At 50.7% G+C, this 16,293-nt stretch overlaps 1 protein-coding gene across 1 annotated transcript; it reads left to right on the top strand.

Moving 5' to 3' along the window:
• Positions 1 to 1,919: 1,919 nt before the first annotated feature.
• Positions 1,920 to 15,515, top strand: GML (glycosylphosphatidylinositol anchored molecule like). The gene is made up of 4 exons (XM_010385477.2): positions 1,920 to 1,975; positions 9,086 to 9,180; positions 9,788 to 9,895; positions 15,058 to 15,515. The coding sequence occupies exons 2-4, from the start codon at positions 9,108 to 9,110 to the stop codon at positions 15,351 to 15,353; spliced, it is 477 nt and encodes a 158-aa protein (XP_010383779.1). The 5' UTR covers positions 1,920 to 1,975; positions 9,086 to 9,107; the 3' UTR covers positions 15,354 to 15,515.
• Positions 15,516 to 16,293: the final 778 nt, after the last annotated feature.

Here is a 16,293-nt window from a genome sequence, read left to right as displayed (position 1 = left end):
TAATTTCAACTGGGGAATACTGGAAGTGGGCCAAAGGTGGGGTGGTGGATGAGTCTCTTGGTTAAAGGTATTGAATCTGAAGGAAATTTCTGGAGGACCAGTATCTATTCCCTCACTCCTGGTGCAGGACTCTCAGGGCTTTTGCCATGATGTGGGCGAGTGAAACAGGCTGACAGTAGAATGCAGAACTTTTTAGGATTGCCAGGTAGGGACATTCAGCATATAATGATCCTGCTGGCCAGGCCCGAGTGGATCTGGGAAGGGAGGGAGATCAATCCACAGAGTTAAAGGTCACATTTGAAAGGCCTTTGGACAGATGTGAACTCACCAAGGCCTGCATGAACTGAAATTCCGAAAAGGGCGAAAAGTGTGGCAGATCCCAGGAGACAAAGTGCCCCTAGAAGGAGCCTTCTGCAGTCACACCACTGGTCTCCATCATAAGCCAATGGCCCGGGAGGAACAGGTGTGTGGGATGGGTTCAAGGGGAAAGTCAAAGCCTAGCATGGGAAAACCGTCCGAGCTGAGGATTCGGTGTGACCGGTGTGAGGGACCAAACATACTGGGTCACCCTTGTCACACCCAACTAAATTAGAGTGCCGCGTGGGGAGACCATTAAGCACTCAGGGTAGAAAACGTTGCTCCAAGAATGTACTTCTCTGAGGCCTGGCTACTGAGACCACCTGCTGCAACTCTGAGCCTCGGTTTACCCACTGCTGTCATTCATTCACTCATCAACCAGAGATTGCCAGCTCCCCAATCCTACTAGTGCCAATGAAACTCAGACAGCAATATGTACTGTTTCTCCTCTTCTTCATAAAAAAGAGACATAGTTTCTCTCTCTTTTTTTTTTTTTTTTTTTTTTTGATAAGAGTCCTGCTCTGTTGTGCAGGTTGGAGTGCAACGGCGTGATCTCGGCTCACCACAACCTCCACCTCCCAGGTTCAAGCAGTTCTCCTGCCTCAGCCTCGTGAGTAGCTGGGACTACAGGCGTGCACCACCACGCCCAGCTAATTTTTGTATTTTTAGTAGAGACGGGGTTTCACTATGTTGACCATTCTGGTCTTGAACGCCCGACCTGCCCGGGCGTTCTGCCCGCCTCAGCCTCCCAAAGTGCTGGGATTACAGGCGTGAGCCACCGCGAATTTACAAAAGCCTTTTCTTTGTTCTTTGGACATACTGAAGGCCAGCCAGTCTGCCCCCATGCCCCTAATTGCAGTTATTTTCTCCCAAGTGAAACATTTCAATGTCAGAAATTCATCTATTTTATATGACTTCGACAAGAGACAAGCCACACTGTGCAGGAGATGCTCGCGTGAAGCCAGCGGTCACTGGCCACACACAGCTTGAAGGCAAAATGGCAGGAGCTCAAGCCACAGCCAGGCAGGTCTCCCCTCGAAACCTCTGGACAGGCGGGCGCTGGCGGGGCTGAAGGGCAAGGGCACCGCTCAAGCTGGCTTCGTCAGGGTTAGGGACAGGACCAGCTCCGGAGGCGACGGGGTCACACCCTGGGCCCCGAGCGGAGGGGCTCCCGGGGTCCCCGGGGTTATGGTGGTGGCAGGACCACCTAGAGGGAGGGTCCGGGAACGAGGTGGGGGGACTGGGACCTTGAGGGCAGGTGGGCCTGGTGGTGCCTACAGGCTGCCAAGGGCGGCCGCTGTCCCGTTTCTCCAGCAGCCAGGGGCGTGGGCTTCCGGAACATTCCCCGTGGCCTTCCTGAAGGGAGTGTGGCTGGAGCCCGGTGTGCGGATTTCTGGGCGGAATAGTTTCCCCGGAGCCCGGGCCCGCTGCCCGCCTGTGAACGCGGGCGGATGGGCGGGAGCCTGGGGCGGGGCCGGGCTTTGAGGGCGCGGCAGGGGGCGGGGCTGTGCGGCCGCGGAGGGCCCGGAAAGTTCCAGAAAGCGGGTGGGGCGGCCGCGACGGAGGCGCGGTTCGCTGGAGGCGGCGGTCGCGACAGGGCAGGCCCCGAGGGACGCAGGTCAGTTTCTGAGGCGGGTCCGGACCCAGGCGTGAGACTGGAGTCTGCCGGGGCCCAGCGGAGGCAGCGCGGCCGGGAGCCTCCTCCGCAGCTGCTCGGGCCGCCCGGACGCCACCTGGGGGTGCGCCCGCTTCCTGGATGGGGTGTCCCCGCTCCCCTGGGAACTCCACCCCCGCTCAGAGTCCCGGGGAGACCCCCCGAACCCAGCTTCTCTCGGGGGACCGGGGGACTCCCTACTCCACTCCCGTCAGGGTCCCGGGGGGACCCCCGAACCCCCCTCCTCTCAGGGTTCCAGGGAGACCCCCCGAACCCCCTCCTCTCAGGGTTCCAGGGAGACCCCCCGAACCCCCCTCCTCTCAGGGTTCCAGGGAGACCCCCCGACCCCCCCTCCTCCAGGGTTCCAGGGAGACCCCCCGAACCCCCCTCCTCTCAGGGTTCCAGGGAGACCCCCCGAACCCCCTCCTCTCAGGGTTCCAGGGAGACCCCCCGAACCCCCTCCTCTCAGGGTTCCAGGGAGACCCCCCGAACCCCCTCCTCTCAGGGTTCCAGGGAGACTCCCCGAACTCCACTCCTCTCAGGGTTCCAGGGAGACCCCCCGAACCCCCCTCCTCTCAGGGTTCCAGGGAGACCCCCCGAACCCCCTCCTCTCAGGGTTCCAGGGAGACCCCCCGAACCCCCCTCCTCTCAGGGTTCCAGGGAGACCCCCCGAACCCCCCTCCTCCAGGGTTCCAGGGAGACCCCCCGAACCCCCTCCTCTCAGGGTTCCAGGGAGACTCCCCGAACTCCACTCCTCTCAGGGGTACCAGTGAGAGGCCCCCAACTGCACTCCCATCAGGGTCCCAGGGAGGCCCCCCGAACTCCACTCCCGTCAGGGTCCCGGGGAGACCCCCCGAACCCAGCTTCTCTCAGGGGTACCAGGGGGACCCCCCGAACCCAGCTTCTCTCGGGGAGACCGGGGGGACTCCCTACTCCACTCCCGTCAGGGTCCCGGGGGACCCCTAGAACTCCACTCCCCTCAGGGTCCCGGGGAGACCCCCCGAACCCCCTCCTCTCAGGGTTCCAGGGAGACCCCCGAACCCCCCTCCTCTCAGGGTTACAGGGAGACCCCCCGAACCCCCCTCCTCTCAGGGTTCCAGGGAGACCCCCCGAACCCCCCTCCTCTCAGGGTTCCAGGGAGACTCCCCGAACCCCCCTCCTCCAGGGTTCCAGGGAGACCCCCCGAACCCCCTCCTCTCAGGGTTCCAGGGAGACCCCCGAACCCCCTCCTCTCAGGGTTCCAGAGAGACCCCCCGAACCCCCTCCTCTCAGGGTTCCAGGGAGACCCCCGAACCCCCCTCCTCTCAGGGTTCCAGGGAGACTCCCCGAACCCCCCTCCTCCAGGGTTCCAGGGAGACCCCCCGAACCCCCCTCCTCCAGGGTTCCAGGGAGACCCCCGAACCCCCCTCCTCTCAGGGTTCCAGGGAGACTCCCCGAACCCCCCTCCTCCAGGGTTCCAGGGAGACCCCCGAACCCCCCTCCTCTCAGGGTTCCAGGGAGACCCCCCGAACCCCCCTCCTCTCAGGGTTCCAGGGAGACTCCCCGAACCCCCCTCCTCCAGGGTTCCAGGGAGACCCCCCGAACCCCCTCCTCTCAGGGTTCCAGGGAGACCCCCGAACCCCCTCCTCTCAGGGTTTCAGGGAGACCCCCCGAACCCCCTCCTCTCAGGGTTCCAGAGAGACCCCCGAACCCCCCTCCTCTCAGGGTTCCAGGGAGACTCCCCGAACCCCCCTCCTCCAGGGTTCCAGGGAGACTCCCCGAACCCCCTCCTCTCAGGGTTCCAGGGAGACTCCCCGAACTCCACTCCTCTCAGGGGTACCAGTGTGAGGCCCCCAACTGCACTCCCATCAGGGTCCCAGGGAGGCCCCCCGAACTCCACTCCCGTCAGGGTCCCGGGGAGACCCCCCGAACCCAGCTTCTCTCAGGGGTACCAGGGGGACCCCCCGAACCCAGCTTCTCTCAGGGAGACCAGGGGGACTCCCTACTCCACTCCCGTCAGGGTCCCGGGGGACCCCTTGAATTCCACTCCCCTCAGGGTTCCAGGGAGACTCCCCGAACTCCACTCCTCTCAGGGGTACCAGTGAGGCCCCCAACTCCACTCCCATCAGGGTCCCAGGGAGGCGCCCCAACTATGCTCAGGGGTCCCAGGGAGATGCCGGCACCCCAACTTCACTTCCTTCAGGGGTCCCAGGATCCCCCTCCCCTTGGAGCTCAGCTTCCCTCGAGAGTCTGGAGGTGGGGGCCCCATTCAGTTCACGAGCCCTCTCCCTCGGGGTGTCCCGGGGGCCGCCCCACCCCCACACCGTCTGTGACTCCCCAAGGCGAGGGTCTCGGGACCGCAGCCCTTTCCACGTTCTGCTCCTCGTTCTTTCGGGTTCCTTGCTTTCGAAGGAGAGGAGGAGGCCTTCGGGACCGCAGCCCTTTCCACGTTCTGCCCCTCGTTCTTTCTGGTTCCTTGCTTTCGAAGGAGAGGAGGCGGCCTTCGTGTCCAGTCTTTTTTCCTTTTCTGATGGAGCCCTGCTTTTCCTTCCGTGCCCCTTCAGGCTGCTTCTGCCAGGTTTCTGTTTTTCATTCTTTATTATTACTTGGCCCAAAATATTCTTGACTTCTATTGAGAAGGATTTGGGGGTCCATTTCTTATTTGGAAGTGTGTTCTTAATTTCCAGACAGATGAGGATTTTCCAGTTAATCCTTCTGGGGTGACTTACTGCTTAATGCCATCATAGTCAGAAAATGGACTCTGAGTGTCCGAAACTGCATTCGGCTCTGAAGTATCTGTCCTTGTTACCTCTTGCAATGTTCTTTGCCTAGAAACCTGCGCTCGCCAACGCTGACATAACTGTTTCTGCCTTTCAGTTCTACAGCCTCCTTTGCTTTGGGATGTTGTCATATATTTTATTTCTATATATGTTATAAAGTCAATATTTCTTGTAGTGGGTGTGCTGGTAATAAAATATTCCAACTCTTTTTGTCTGAAGCCATCTTAAGCTTAACCCTTGTATTTGCCCCATGCATCTCTTTGATGGTTCCTGAGTTGTCACCTTTGTAATAAATTGGTAATAGTAAGTAGACTGTTTTCTTGTGCTCTGTGAGCTGTTCTAGCAAATTATCTAGGAGGAGGAGGTCTTGGAAACCCTTGATTTATAACTGGGCAGTCAGAAGTACAGGTGGCCCAGACTTGTGGTTGGCATCTGAAGTGGGGGCAGTAGGGTGGGCCTGAGCCCTTCACCTGTGGGGTCTGCCCTACTCAAGGCAGTGTCAGAATTGAATTGAAATGTGGGACAGTCACTTAGTGTCCAGAGAGTTGGAGAACTGGTTTGTGTGTAAAAACTCACATATTTAGGGTCAGAAGTATGGTGGTGTAGAAATAATTCATACTGTAGTCCCTTATTTCTGCCTCTTACACATCCAGGTATTTTTAAATTTTTTTCATCTTTAAAAAATCAGTTTAGTAAATAATTTTGTAATCTCTTTCTCTTTCATGCTCTCATTAGAATTTTTAAAGCACTTGTATGCTAATGTCAACGTTTGAGTGAAGTGTGGGTTTATTTCTATTGTTGTTTTATTGATTAGCAATAATTTATTCCTGATTCTTACATATCCTCTGATGTTTTTATTGAATGTCTTGCATTGTGTACAAAATAGCTGGAAGGATTGGAGATGGTTGCATGTTACTACTGGGGATGTGCACCCTCTCCTCTCTCCAGGAGCCTGTGGGAAGGCCTGGCCTACTGGCTTGCTCAAAGGTGGAAGCCAGTTGGGATGCTTGCAGCTTCAACCTGACCCTGGCCACCTCTGGAGCCGGCCCTGTCTCTAACCCTAACTGAAGCCATCTTGAGCGGTGCCCTTCCCCTTCTCCCACAGAGTGTGGCAACCCGGGAGGTGGAGGTTGTAGTGAGCCAAGATCACGCCATTGCACTCCAACCTGCACGACAGAGCGAGACTCCAAAAAAAAAAAAAAAAAAAAAAAAAAAAAAAAGAGAGAGAGAGAAACTGTGTCTCTTTTTTATAAAGAAGAGAAATAGTACATATTGCTGTCTGCTCTCTGAGTTTCATTGGCACTAGTAGGATTTTGGGGAGCTGGCAAGCTCTGGTTGATGAGTGAATGAATGACAGCAGTGGGTGAACCGAGGCTTAGAGTTGCAGCAGGTGGTCTCAGTAGCCATCAGATAAAACTGATTTCAGGTTACCGCAGGCAGTTTCAGCAGCCAGGCCTCAGAGAAGTACATTCTTGGAGCAATGTTTTCTACCTTGAGGGCTGAATGGTCTCCCCACCCGGCACTCTAATTTAGCTGGGTGTGACCAGGATGACCCAGTTAGTATGGTCAGCCTTCACACGGAATCCTCAGCTCAGACAGGTGTCCCTTTCTAGGCTTTGACTTTCCCCTTGAACCTCATCCCACACACCTGTTCCTCCCGGGCCACTGGCTTATGATGGAGACCAGCGGTGTGACTGTGGCAGGCTCCTTCTAGGGGCACTTTGTCTCCTGGGATCTGCCACACTAGGGGGGATTCTACTTGGCCTTCTCTGACTCCCCAGGGTCCCTCCCACCACGGCACTTGGAGGCCCTTCCGTGGGAAAACTGGCTTGATCTTTCGGGTACCTGGAGATTCTGGGCCACTTTGGTCCCCTGTGAGCCAAGACAGCACTCTGGTTTGCATTCCTTGCTGGAGTCCCTGCCTGTAGCCAGCCTGGCTTTCAGCTGGTGCCCAAACTGACAAATGTATCTGGAATGACGAAGGGCGCCCTGGGAAGGGCTTGCCCTCTTTGGAATTTTGGTTTACATTAGCCTTGGTGCATCCACATCTGCCCGAGGGCCTTTCAAATGTGACTTTTAACTCTGTGGATTGATTTGTCCAGTTGTCACATTCTGATTAGCCACAACCTACTGCATCCCATGTAGAAGTGGAAATGACATGATGTTTTCCTGACTTTTTAAGCCTGTGTGTTTACATTTGCATCCAATCATTCCTATGTGGGAATTCCTTGGGAGTCTGACTTGCAGATTTTGTTTCTTCTGCCGTTGCTCCTGGGGGCTTAGTCACTTCTGTGCCTCTGGTTGTCTGTGGCACCTTTGTATTTGTCATTAGTCAACCGGAGGCTGGGGGTCTGAGTGGAGGGTATGTCCCCCTCCAGTGATGGTTTCTGTTGGCTTCCCAGGATGAGGATGACTCATGGCCACTCGTAAGTGGTTTTTCTGTCTGGGGTTTGCGATCACATAGTCATATATGTTCTAACTCCAGCCTGACTGTTGAGAAAGCCTCTGGGTAAGGAATTCCCAGGAAACACACTGTTTTCATGCATCCTCTGGAAGATGAGGCCCAAAGTTACCAGGGTCTCTGTTTGCTGATGCTGATGATCCACATTTTCTAGCCCACTCTGCTTCTCTGACACTTTCGGTCTTGAGGATCCATGCTCTGTGAAGGAATCCAAGCTCTCATTTCCCACTCACCTCGGCCCTGGCTCTGTCTCTAGAACCTGTTCGACTACAAAATCCTAAAGCTCTGGGCTCTGGGCGTCAACCTGTGCCCCAGGAAATCATGCTGTTACTGTGGACTTTCCAGCTTGGTTTCTTCTAGTGTTCCATTGTAGCTCTTGGGTATTTTCCCATCTGCCCCAAGATCCAGCTGGAAAGCAGTGAACACATCTGATGTGAGTTTTCCTGCCTGTGCTCTGGGCATTGACAGTGGAAGGGTGTTCAGAATGTCTGCTGTGCCCTCATGGAGGAAGACAGCCTCAGTGTACATGCTCTGCGTCAGTAGGTACCCTTGAGCCCGGCTTTGGGAGCAAGTGTTGAGTGAGTGAAGGAGGCATCCAGTGAGAGCAGGCAGGACAGAGTGGAGAGAGGGCTGCTGGGTCTCAGGGGAATGGGCATGGAGTGGGTGGGAGATCCACCTAGGGAGGCTGACTGGCCGGGCGAGTCAGGAGCCCCTTCCAAGGGTGGACACTGACAGGCCCTCAATCTTGGTGGCCTGCATCCCAGAGGTGCCAGCCCATCTTTCTTCCCAAACTTGATGCCCTAGGGCTAGGGGTATTTTGAATCTCAGCCTTCCCCACTGGAGCTGGACTTAGTACACAGGGTGGGGCAAAGTGGGTACTGGATCCTGATCATCCCTATCCCTGGGGTGTGGCTTCTTGCTGCACAGTCAGTTTCTGGTTCTGTGGCCCCAGCTGCTCCTGCGGTGGGGGGAGCTACACATCAGGCTCTGACCCCATCCAGGTGGGGCCTCAGCATGAGGGGAGTCAGCAGCCGTCAGCAGCTGTGCCCAGGGAGTTGCCCCACTAAGCACTGAGGACTGACCTGCTCCGAACCAGGGAGATGGAGCTTCCCCCTTGAGTCAGGCTGCTGAAGGCAGGTAGGGGATGGAGACAGTGCGTTTGCAGGAATAAGGGTGCAGTTGTGTTCCTGCGAGAAAATGTCTCAGTTGTGGCAACTGATTGGTGACCTGGGGGACGTTTCTGAGCCCACAGTGCTGGCATCAGGACTCAGGTGTGAGGTGCCCCAGATCCTCCCCTTGCCAGTAATGAACTGATGGCTCAGTGATGCCCAGGGTGGAAGAAGACTAGATTTTGGGAGGGGAGTTCTCTCGTAATGCCACTGAGGATGCCTTCAAGTTGGGCTTCTGGCATGTTTTGTCCTCGCTCGCCTCCTGTAGTCACCTCAGCCCTCGTGTTGCTGAGTTGCATGTGAGAGCGGGAAGCGCGTCAATGGGCAGTATTTGAGAACGTTTCACAAGTCGCTTTTGAGGTTCAGAATCAACCAGTAGATACAGAGAAATATTTTGAAGCATGGGGACCCTTAGGTGAGCTGCCACACAAAGCAGCCCCAGGACCTCCCTGGCTCGAGGAGTGACAGCGAGTTTGTCTGAGGTGAGGGCACAGGCCTGGCAAAGACTTGTGTGTGGGTCAGACCTGCCCGACCCCAGTGCCTTACCCAAGGAGCTGCTGGCTCAGTGGGGGAGGCATTCAGGTGGGCAGAGTCAGGGAGACTCATGAGACCATTGACGCCAGGGACATAGAGCTGGCCAAGGAGCCATGTCACTAATGTGTTGTCTGGGTCTTCTGACCTTCAGGTCCAGACTCCTGCGTGAAGTGATGCTCCACTTTGCCTTACTCCTAGCCGTGGGGCTCCCACTGGTGGCAGCCAATGTTACCGTTGGTCCTCAGTGTAAGTATCATTCCCTCTCACTGTCCTGGAGAGGACGAGAACTCACCTGGGGCTGCTGGGGGTAACTGGAATGATTGGCTGCAACGTGGAGCACGTCTCAGCCAGCTGGGGCCTGCATTTTCTGTGTAATCAGGGGTGGGCACTAGGGCAGTCCAGGAGTAGTCATGAGCAAGGAGAGGGTTAGGATGGAAGAGCAGCTGACCGGGGACCAAAGGGGAACCTTGATGTGGCCCTTCCCCATCAGGGCCAGGCAGGAGGGGTTGTGTCCAGGGAAACCCAGGAGGACGCTGGACCCCTGTGAGTATCCAGTCTTCCTTGGTGAGGTGGGCCAGGTCTGCAGAGCATAGCATCCCATATGTGACCACCAGTGGCGCTCCCTGGAGCCTGCGCTGGAGAGCAGGGAAAGCTCTCCTTGTGCCTAACCTCCCTCCCAGGAGCTAGTCTGGGCGAGACTCAGACTGCACAGAGAGCTGAGCTGTGCAGGTTAGGAGAAGTCCTTGGAAGCAGAGGGGAGGGGCTGGCCATTGAGGGAGGGTAGAGTGAGCTGGTAATGGGTGGAAAAGGCGTGGTGGAGCAGAAGCCTGAAGCCTGCTTTCTCCCCTCTCAGGGACCTATAGTTTGAGATGCCATGACTGTGCGGTCATAAATGACTTCAACTGTCCCAGCATTAGAACATGTCAGTATCATGTTAGGCGCTGTATGACAGTCTCCATCCGTAAGTACCTTTCTGTCATTCTGACACATTGTTAATTAGTCTCCTACCTGGATAGTCTCTGGGGGCAGGGCCAGTCTGCTTTCTTCTCTGAACCCAGCTCTGTTTCCCTTTCCCTCATGTCTTCCCATTTTGAGTGCGTCTCCATAGGCCTTGGTCTCAGCCTCATGATAGGCCAGCATGTATCATCTTGTAAAGCCAGGTACTCTGCAAAGTGGTACAATCTGTCCACACACCTGCAGTGTCTCCAGAGGGTGAGAGCATTGCCGGACCTCAGAGCCTCTACTGTCCCTGGTGGTGTGTGTTGACACGCCATGCTGCCTGAGCGAGTCCTCACTGGCCATTCAATTTCTGGTAGTCTAGAAAGTGCTTCCAGCTCGGCAGGTCAAAGCAGTGGATGGGCCATGGACTGCCCTCAGAGAAATGCCTACCACACACAGATGTGAAGGTCAAGCATGAGGTCAGGGCAGAGCCTGCACTTCCAGGATGCTCTTGCTTCCTCCTCAGAGGCCTCTGGTGCTCTGAGGAAGGTGCCCCCTCTCCCCAGGGCCGTAACCTGCAGAAGATGAAGATGTATGGCCAGAGGCCCAGTGACCAATGGAGCAAGCAGGGAGGGTACAGCCAGTGTACATCCTGGTGTACAGGTGGAGGCCTTGCCTGGGGCCCTGCCCAGGGCCTTTCTTCTAGCCGTTTTGTCCCCAGTTTCTGTGGTTGTGCTTGCAACTTCACATATCATTCTGTGTTCTAAGCTTTGCGCAAAAACAATCCCCTGATTACCACCTCCATGTGATTTGGCTATGTTCCCACCCAGATCTCATCTTGAATTGTAACTCCCATAATCCCCACATGTCATGGGAAGGACCTAGTGGGAGGCAGTTGAATCATGCGAGTGGTTACCCTCATGCTGTTCTCATGATAGTAAGTGAGTTCTCACAAGATCTGATGGTTTTATAAAGGCCTTTTCCCCGGCACTTCTTCCTGCCATCATATGAAGGATGTGTTTGCTACCCCTTCTTCCATGATTGTAAGTTTCCTGAGGCCTCCCTAGCCATGCGGAACTGTGAGTCAATTAAACCTCTTTCCTTTATAAATTGCCCAGTCTCGGCCAGTTCTTTATAGCAGTGTGAGAAGAGACTCATGCACACCTCTTCTTCAGACCAACTGCTGATTTGGGACATGGGCAGGAGGCTGAGAATCTGGGCTTTGTCTCCAGAGTGGCCACTGCTGGGGACCTTGATGGCATGATTACTGCCTCTAAATGAGTCTGAAAACTATCTTTCCCATGAATCCCTCATGGGGTAATAGTTGGCAAAAAGAGGAACTTGAGTGAGATTTGCAAGGTATGGGTGAAGCAGAGATCACTCTTCTGGAAGGTCACAATGGTTTTGTGCGGTGATGGACACTGGCGGACTCCAATCTGTCCTCCTTCATGTCCACCCCATCTTCTCTACTTTTGAGCCTTTGACTGAAAGCAATTCCTAAGATGACAGCAGGTATTTGGCCACTGGCCTGCCTAGGTGATGGGTACTCCAATGGAGCAGTTTAAACATCTCTGCAAGAGCCTTACTTGAGAGGATAAAGGTACATGGCCTTTGATATTGCCGTGCAAAATTGGGCTGTTCCAGCCTGCCCCAGTGTAAGTGACCTAGCTCTGGACTGTTCCTCTGAACTTCAGCCTCACCTGACTGACTTCCTTTCTTGGCTTCCCCATGGTCATGGCAGCTGTAACACTTGTATTTAATAACTTAGACCTAGACTGTTTTAAGGGCTCCATTTTCCTGAATGAACCCTGTTGGATATTAGGACAAAGAAATTGGGAATGCTGGAATGCTGGGACATTTTTCCTTTCAGGAGATTTGCTGATTTCTGGGGCTGTGCAGGATGGTAAGCGAAAGACCTCTACGGAAAGAAACGTAGGCGGTGTGCTGAGACAAGGGGCCTGGGTATGAGGCATATAGGAACTCTGCACTATCTCTGCAACTTTTCTGAAAACCTAGAACTATTTTAAAAGAAAAGGTTCATTTACACACACACACACACACACACACACACATTCCATAACCCCACTACCTTGTGGATTCAATAACAGAATTGCAGTGTGGTTTACAATTTGAAACCCATCAGTTTAATTCACCATATTAACAAAGAAAAGGGCAGAGATTATTGTAGATGCTGAAATGTTTTGATAAAATCCAACACCCTTTCCAAATCTCTGAGGGAAATGTCTACCATCACCACTTCTATTCCCAATGGAACTGGAGTTCTTAAGTAGTTCAGCTAGGCAAGAGGAAGGATTAAGTCTCATGGAGAGCAGAAAGAAAGAATTTATACAGCTTACTATTCATCAGAGATAATAAACTTCAAATAACAAATATCTTTAGGAAAGATCCTGGATACAAGATAAGTATTCAAAAATCAGTTTACAAAATCACTTGTCTTTTTGTACATCAAGAAACAGATTGAAAATGAAATCCAAGGAATGCTGCTCTTTAAAGTATCACAAAATCAAGTACCACAAATCTAACTGGATTTGTGCAAGATTTCAACACTCAAACTGCAGAAACACCTATTGAAGACTTAAAACACCATTAAAGACTTAAACACATGGAATTGTACACTATACTTATGGATCATGAGACTCAACAGAGGAAGGATATCTTTTCTCCAATTAACCTACAAATCCAAAAGAATTTCAGTCAGAGTCTCAGCAGAGGTGTGTTTGTGTTTTGACAAGTTGGTGCCTAATGCTTTTTGAAAATATGAAGGGCTAGGAAAGCCAAAGCAGTCTTGGGGAAAAAGAAAAAAGCTCGAGGACTTGTGCTCTGAACTATCAAGATTATTCATATAGTTTTCTTAATCAAAACAGTTTGGTGTTGGATCCTGTGTTCAGGATTGAAAAATACAACACTAGAAGAGAAATAATTCAGAAAAAGCCACATACATCTGGTTTCTTGATCTCTGACGAAGCTGACTGTGCAGTGCAGGGAGTAAAGACACTTCTCTGCACTAAGTATTGGTGGATATGTTAGATATTTGTACACAATATTTGCACCATACAAAAGAAGCAGTTTTAGGTGGTTTGTAGATCTCAATGTAAATTTTAAACCAATAAAGTTTTTAGAGAAAAATGTAAAATGCTGTATTTGTGACTTTTAGGAATTAAGAATTTTAAAAATTGAGCAAAATAGTACTAGTCACATAAGAATGAAATTGGTAGGTTGATTTACCTTTAACTTCAAAACTTCTGTTCCTAAGAAGATACCTGTGAAATAGTAAAACTGCAAGCCACAGATCAGGACAAAGCATTTCAAAACATGTATCTACTAAAATACTTGTATTCATAATATAATGAACTTTTTCCTATGAATTAATAAAAAGCTGATCATCCAGTGGAATTGTAAACAAAAGGCTTAAAGGGAATTTACCAGAAAATGGTGTCTGAATGTGTAACATATATAAGAAAAGTTGTTCAGTGTCATTCTTCTTGAAAGAAATGCAGCTTAAAACCACAACACGATAACGCCACAGGAAATGACTCAATATCCTAAAATGATCATGCCAAGTGTTGTCAGGGTTCTGAAGTGTGCACAATCCCTCAGACTATAGATAAGTTCAACCCAGTGTGGAAAACTCTTCGACATTGTCTGCTAAAGCTGCATATCAAACACTGAGACTCAGCACTTCTGAATAGGTACATAGCTAATTTAATAAAAGCTTATGCAGGCTCACCTCAAGGCAAATACAATGTAACAGTATTCATTGCAGCGCTGTTTGGAGTAGACAAAAACCAGAAACAACCTTAATGTCCATCAACAATAAATTGTGGTACGTTCATCAATGTAATGCTGTACAATTATGAGAATGAACAATATACAACAGTGTGCAACAATAGGGATAAATTTCATAAACACAGAATAGAGCAAAAGAAGCCATCCACAAAATCAGACATAATGTATCATTTCATTTCATAAAGTTCAAAACCAAACAGAACTAACCTATAGGTTTAGAAGCGCATACATTTCCTATCTTTGGCCTGGGCTGCTTACAGCAGTGTCTGTGTGGAGGAGCAGAGTGAAGAGTCATGGGGCTGTCGTGCAGCTCTGTGTCTGGTGCTGCATGCTGAGTACTGGCTGTGGGCACTTAGGGAAAATCCACTGAGTTGTGGACTTATGGTCAGGCACATTTCTGTAGAATCTTGAACTCCAATAAACGTTTTAAGTGGAAAATAACAGAAAACAAGTGACTGGTTCGTATTCATCAGTTGTTTCTGGTGTTATAGAGGAGACAAGACCCAGATCCATGAATAGATAAATCAATTATGGTAAGTTCCAGAACAAAGTGTTTGTGTAAACACTGGATAGATTTCAAGGGGAATGGAAGTAGTGATGAGGGCCAAGGTATTTAACCCAGGGATTCTTGAAGGAGGTGTTAGATGGAGCTTTGGTCAGGTAGCATTGGTCAGCTGAGGCCACTGGACAAGCCCAGTAGTGAAGATTATTGATCACGTTAGTCGTGATCACATTAGTTGCTATCGATAACCTTCACCAGAGGGTTTGTCCATTGGATAACATGTACCTAGTTGGAATGCTGCATCAAGTCTGTGCTGGGGAGGAGGTTGGCACCAAGCGCTCAAGAGCATTTATATGTTGGTCCAGGAGACTGAAACACCAGGCTGAGGGTCCCAGGAAGGAGTTTACCCTAGAAGGGTCTTGCCAACTGCAGAAAATCTGGATAATGCTACATTAATATGGACACCTCTGTTAAAGGTCCGTGTGATCTCTGGACCGTAAGTGACACATGACTTCTGGTCTGCATTTGATTTCTGGAGCTCTAGAATTCTTACCATAAAAAATGAACAGGACATTTCATTGTGCGTAGCTACATGACAAGGTACCATGATACTATTTTGGGAGGGCCAGAGGCCTAAAGATGGCAGCTTAGATAGAAAACTGTCTCCAGAAGTAGTTGTTCTTGGAGGGATGAGACCCGTTAGTGTACTTGGATATTCTCTCTCAGTCAAGTATTCTAGACAATGTTGTCACAGCTGGGAGTATAGAATGTGTACATGGAGCTAATTATGGTTGAATGTGAGGTGTATGTGCTTCAATATTTACAAGCAGAAAATGTGAAATCAGTTATTTTCATTGCTGCTGTTTTTTTTTCAGGCATAAACCCTCGTGAGCTACTTGTTTATAAGAACTGTACATACAACTGCACGTTTCTATATGCAGCTCAGCAGCCTCCTGAAGCCCCAAGAAAAATCTTCAAAACTAATAGCTTCTACTGGGTTCGTTGTTGTAATAGCATGGTTTGCAATGCAGGAGGACCTACTAATCTTGAAAGGGACATGTTACCCGATGAAGTAATTGAAGAGGAGCTTCCAGAAGGAACCGTGAGGCTGGGGGAGTCAAAACTGTTCCTGAGCTTTGCCTCTGTCATAGTCAGCAATATATTGCCATGAGGACCCCTCCTTGGAGGGTCTGACCATCTTCACCCATTCCACAGAGAAATGTTGCTTTCCATTATTCCCTTGTAAGTCAGAGACCCTTATCCACTGCTCTTCTAGGTGGCCCATTTATGGTTTGTTGTAAGAGAAAAATTAAAAAAAAATTATTGTTTAGTGAAGATGTTCATGAGCATTTGTTTGCTGGCATGTACTTGAGCACTCATAGTGGAGTCTCCATTCATATCTGTTCTTCCTTCACTCGCTCTGTATTCAGAGATTACTCTGTGGTTTTATTATAGTATCAGTTGCTGTAGCTATTATTGATTTTGGTAGTTTCGTCTTTGTGCTTCATACTAAAGTTATGTGTGGGCTGCACACTGCAATTATAGCATTGCAATATTTTGATTTGTCTGTGTACTTAATTTTACCCTGGGTTTTATACTTTCAGATATTTTCTTTTTATACATGAGTGTTTTTTTCTTTCAGTTTGAAGAGCTCCCTTTAGCATTTCTTGTAAGACAGATGTGGTGGTGGTGAATTCTCTCAGCTTTTGTTTGTTTGGGAGAGACTTTATTTCTCCTTCATATTTGAAGTACAGTCTTGCTGGATACATTATTCTTGGATGACAGTTGACGATTATTCTGTTCAACACTTTCAAAATGTCATACCACTCACTCCTGGTCTGTAGAGTTTCCTTTAAGAATTCTGTTGCCAGATGAACTGGAGCTCCTTTATGTGTCTGTCTATTTGCTCTTGCCACTTTTAGGGTCCTGTCTTTGTCCTTGACCTTTGATAGTTGGATTATTGTATGTGTCAGGGTAGTCCTCTTTGGGTCAGATCTCTTTGGTGTTCTCTAACTTTCCTGTACCTGAGTATTTATCTCTTCCTCAAGTTTTGGACATTTTTCTGTTATTATTTTTTGATCAGCTTCCTACCCCTGGTGCTTGCTTAACTC

Source organism: Rhinopithecus roxellana, chromosome 17 (genome assembly GCF_007565055.1).
Source record: "Rhinopithecus roxellana isolate Shanxi Qingling chromosome 17, ASM756505v1, whole genome shotgun sequence".
NCBI classification, from domain to species: domain Eukaryota; kingdom Metazoa; phylum Chordata; class Mammalia; order Primates; family Cercopithecidae; genus Rhinopithecus; species Rhinopithecus roxellana.
The sequence above is the reverse complement of the archived record's forward strand: the minus strand, read 5'-3'. Positions and strand labels throughout refer to the sequence as shown.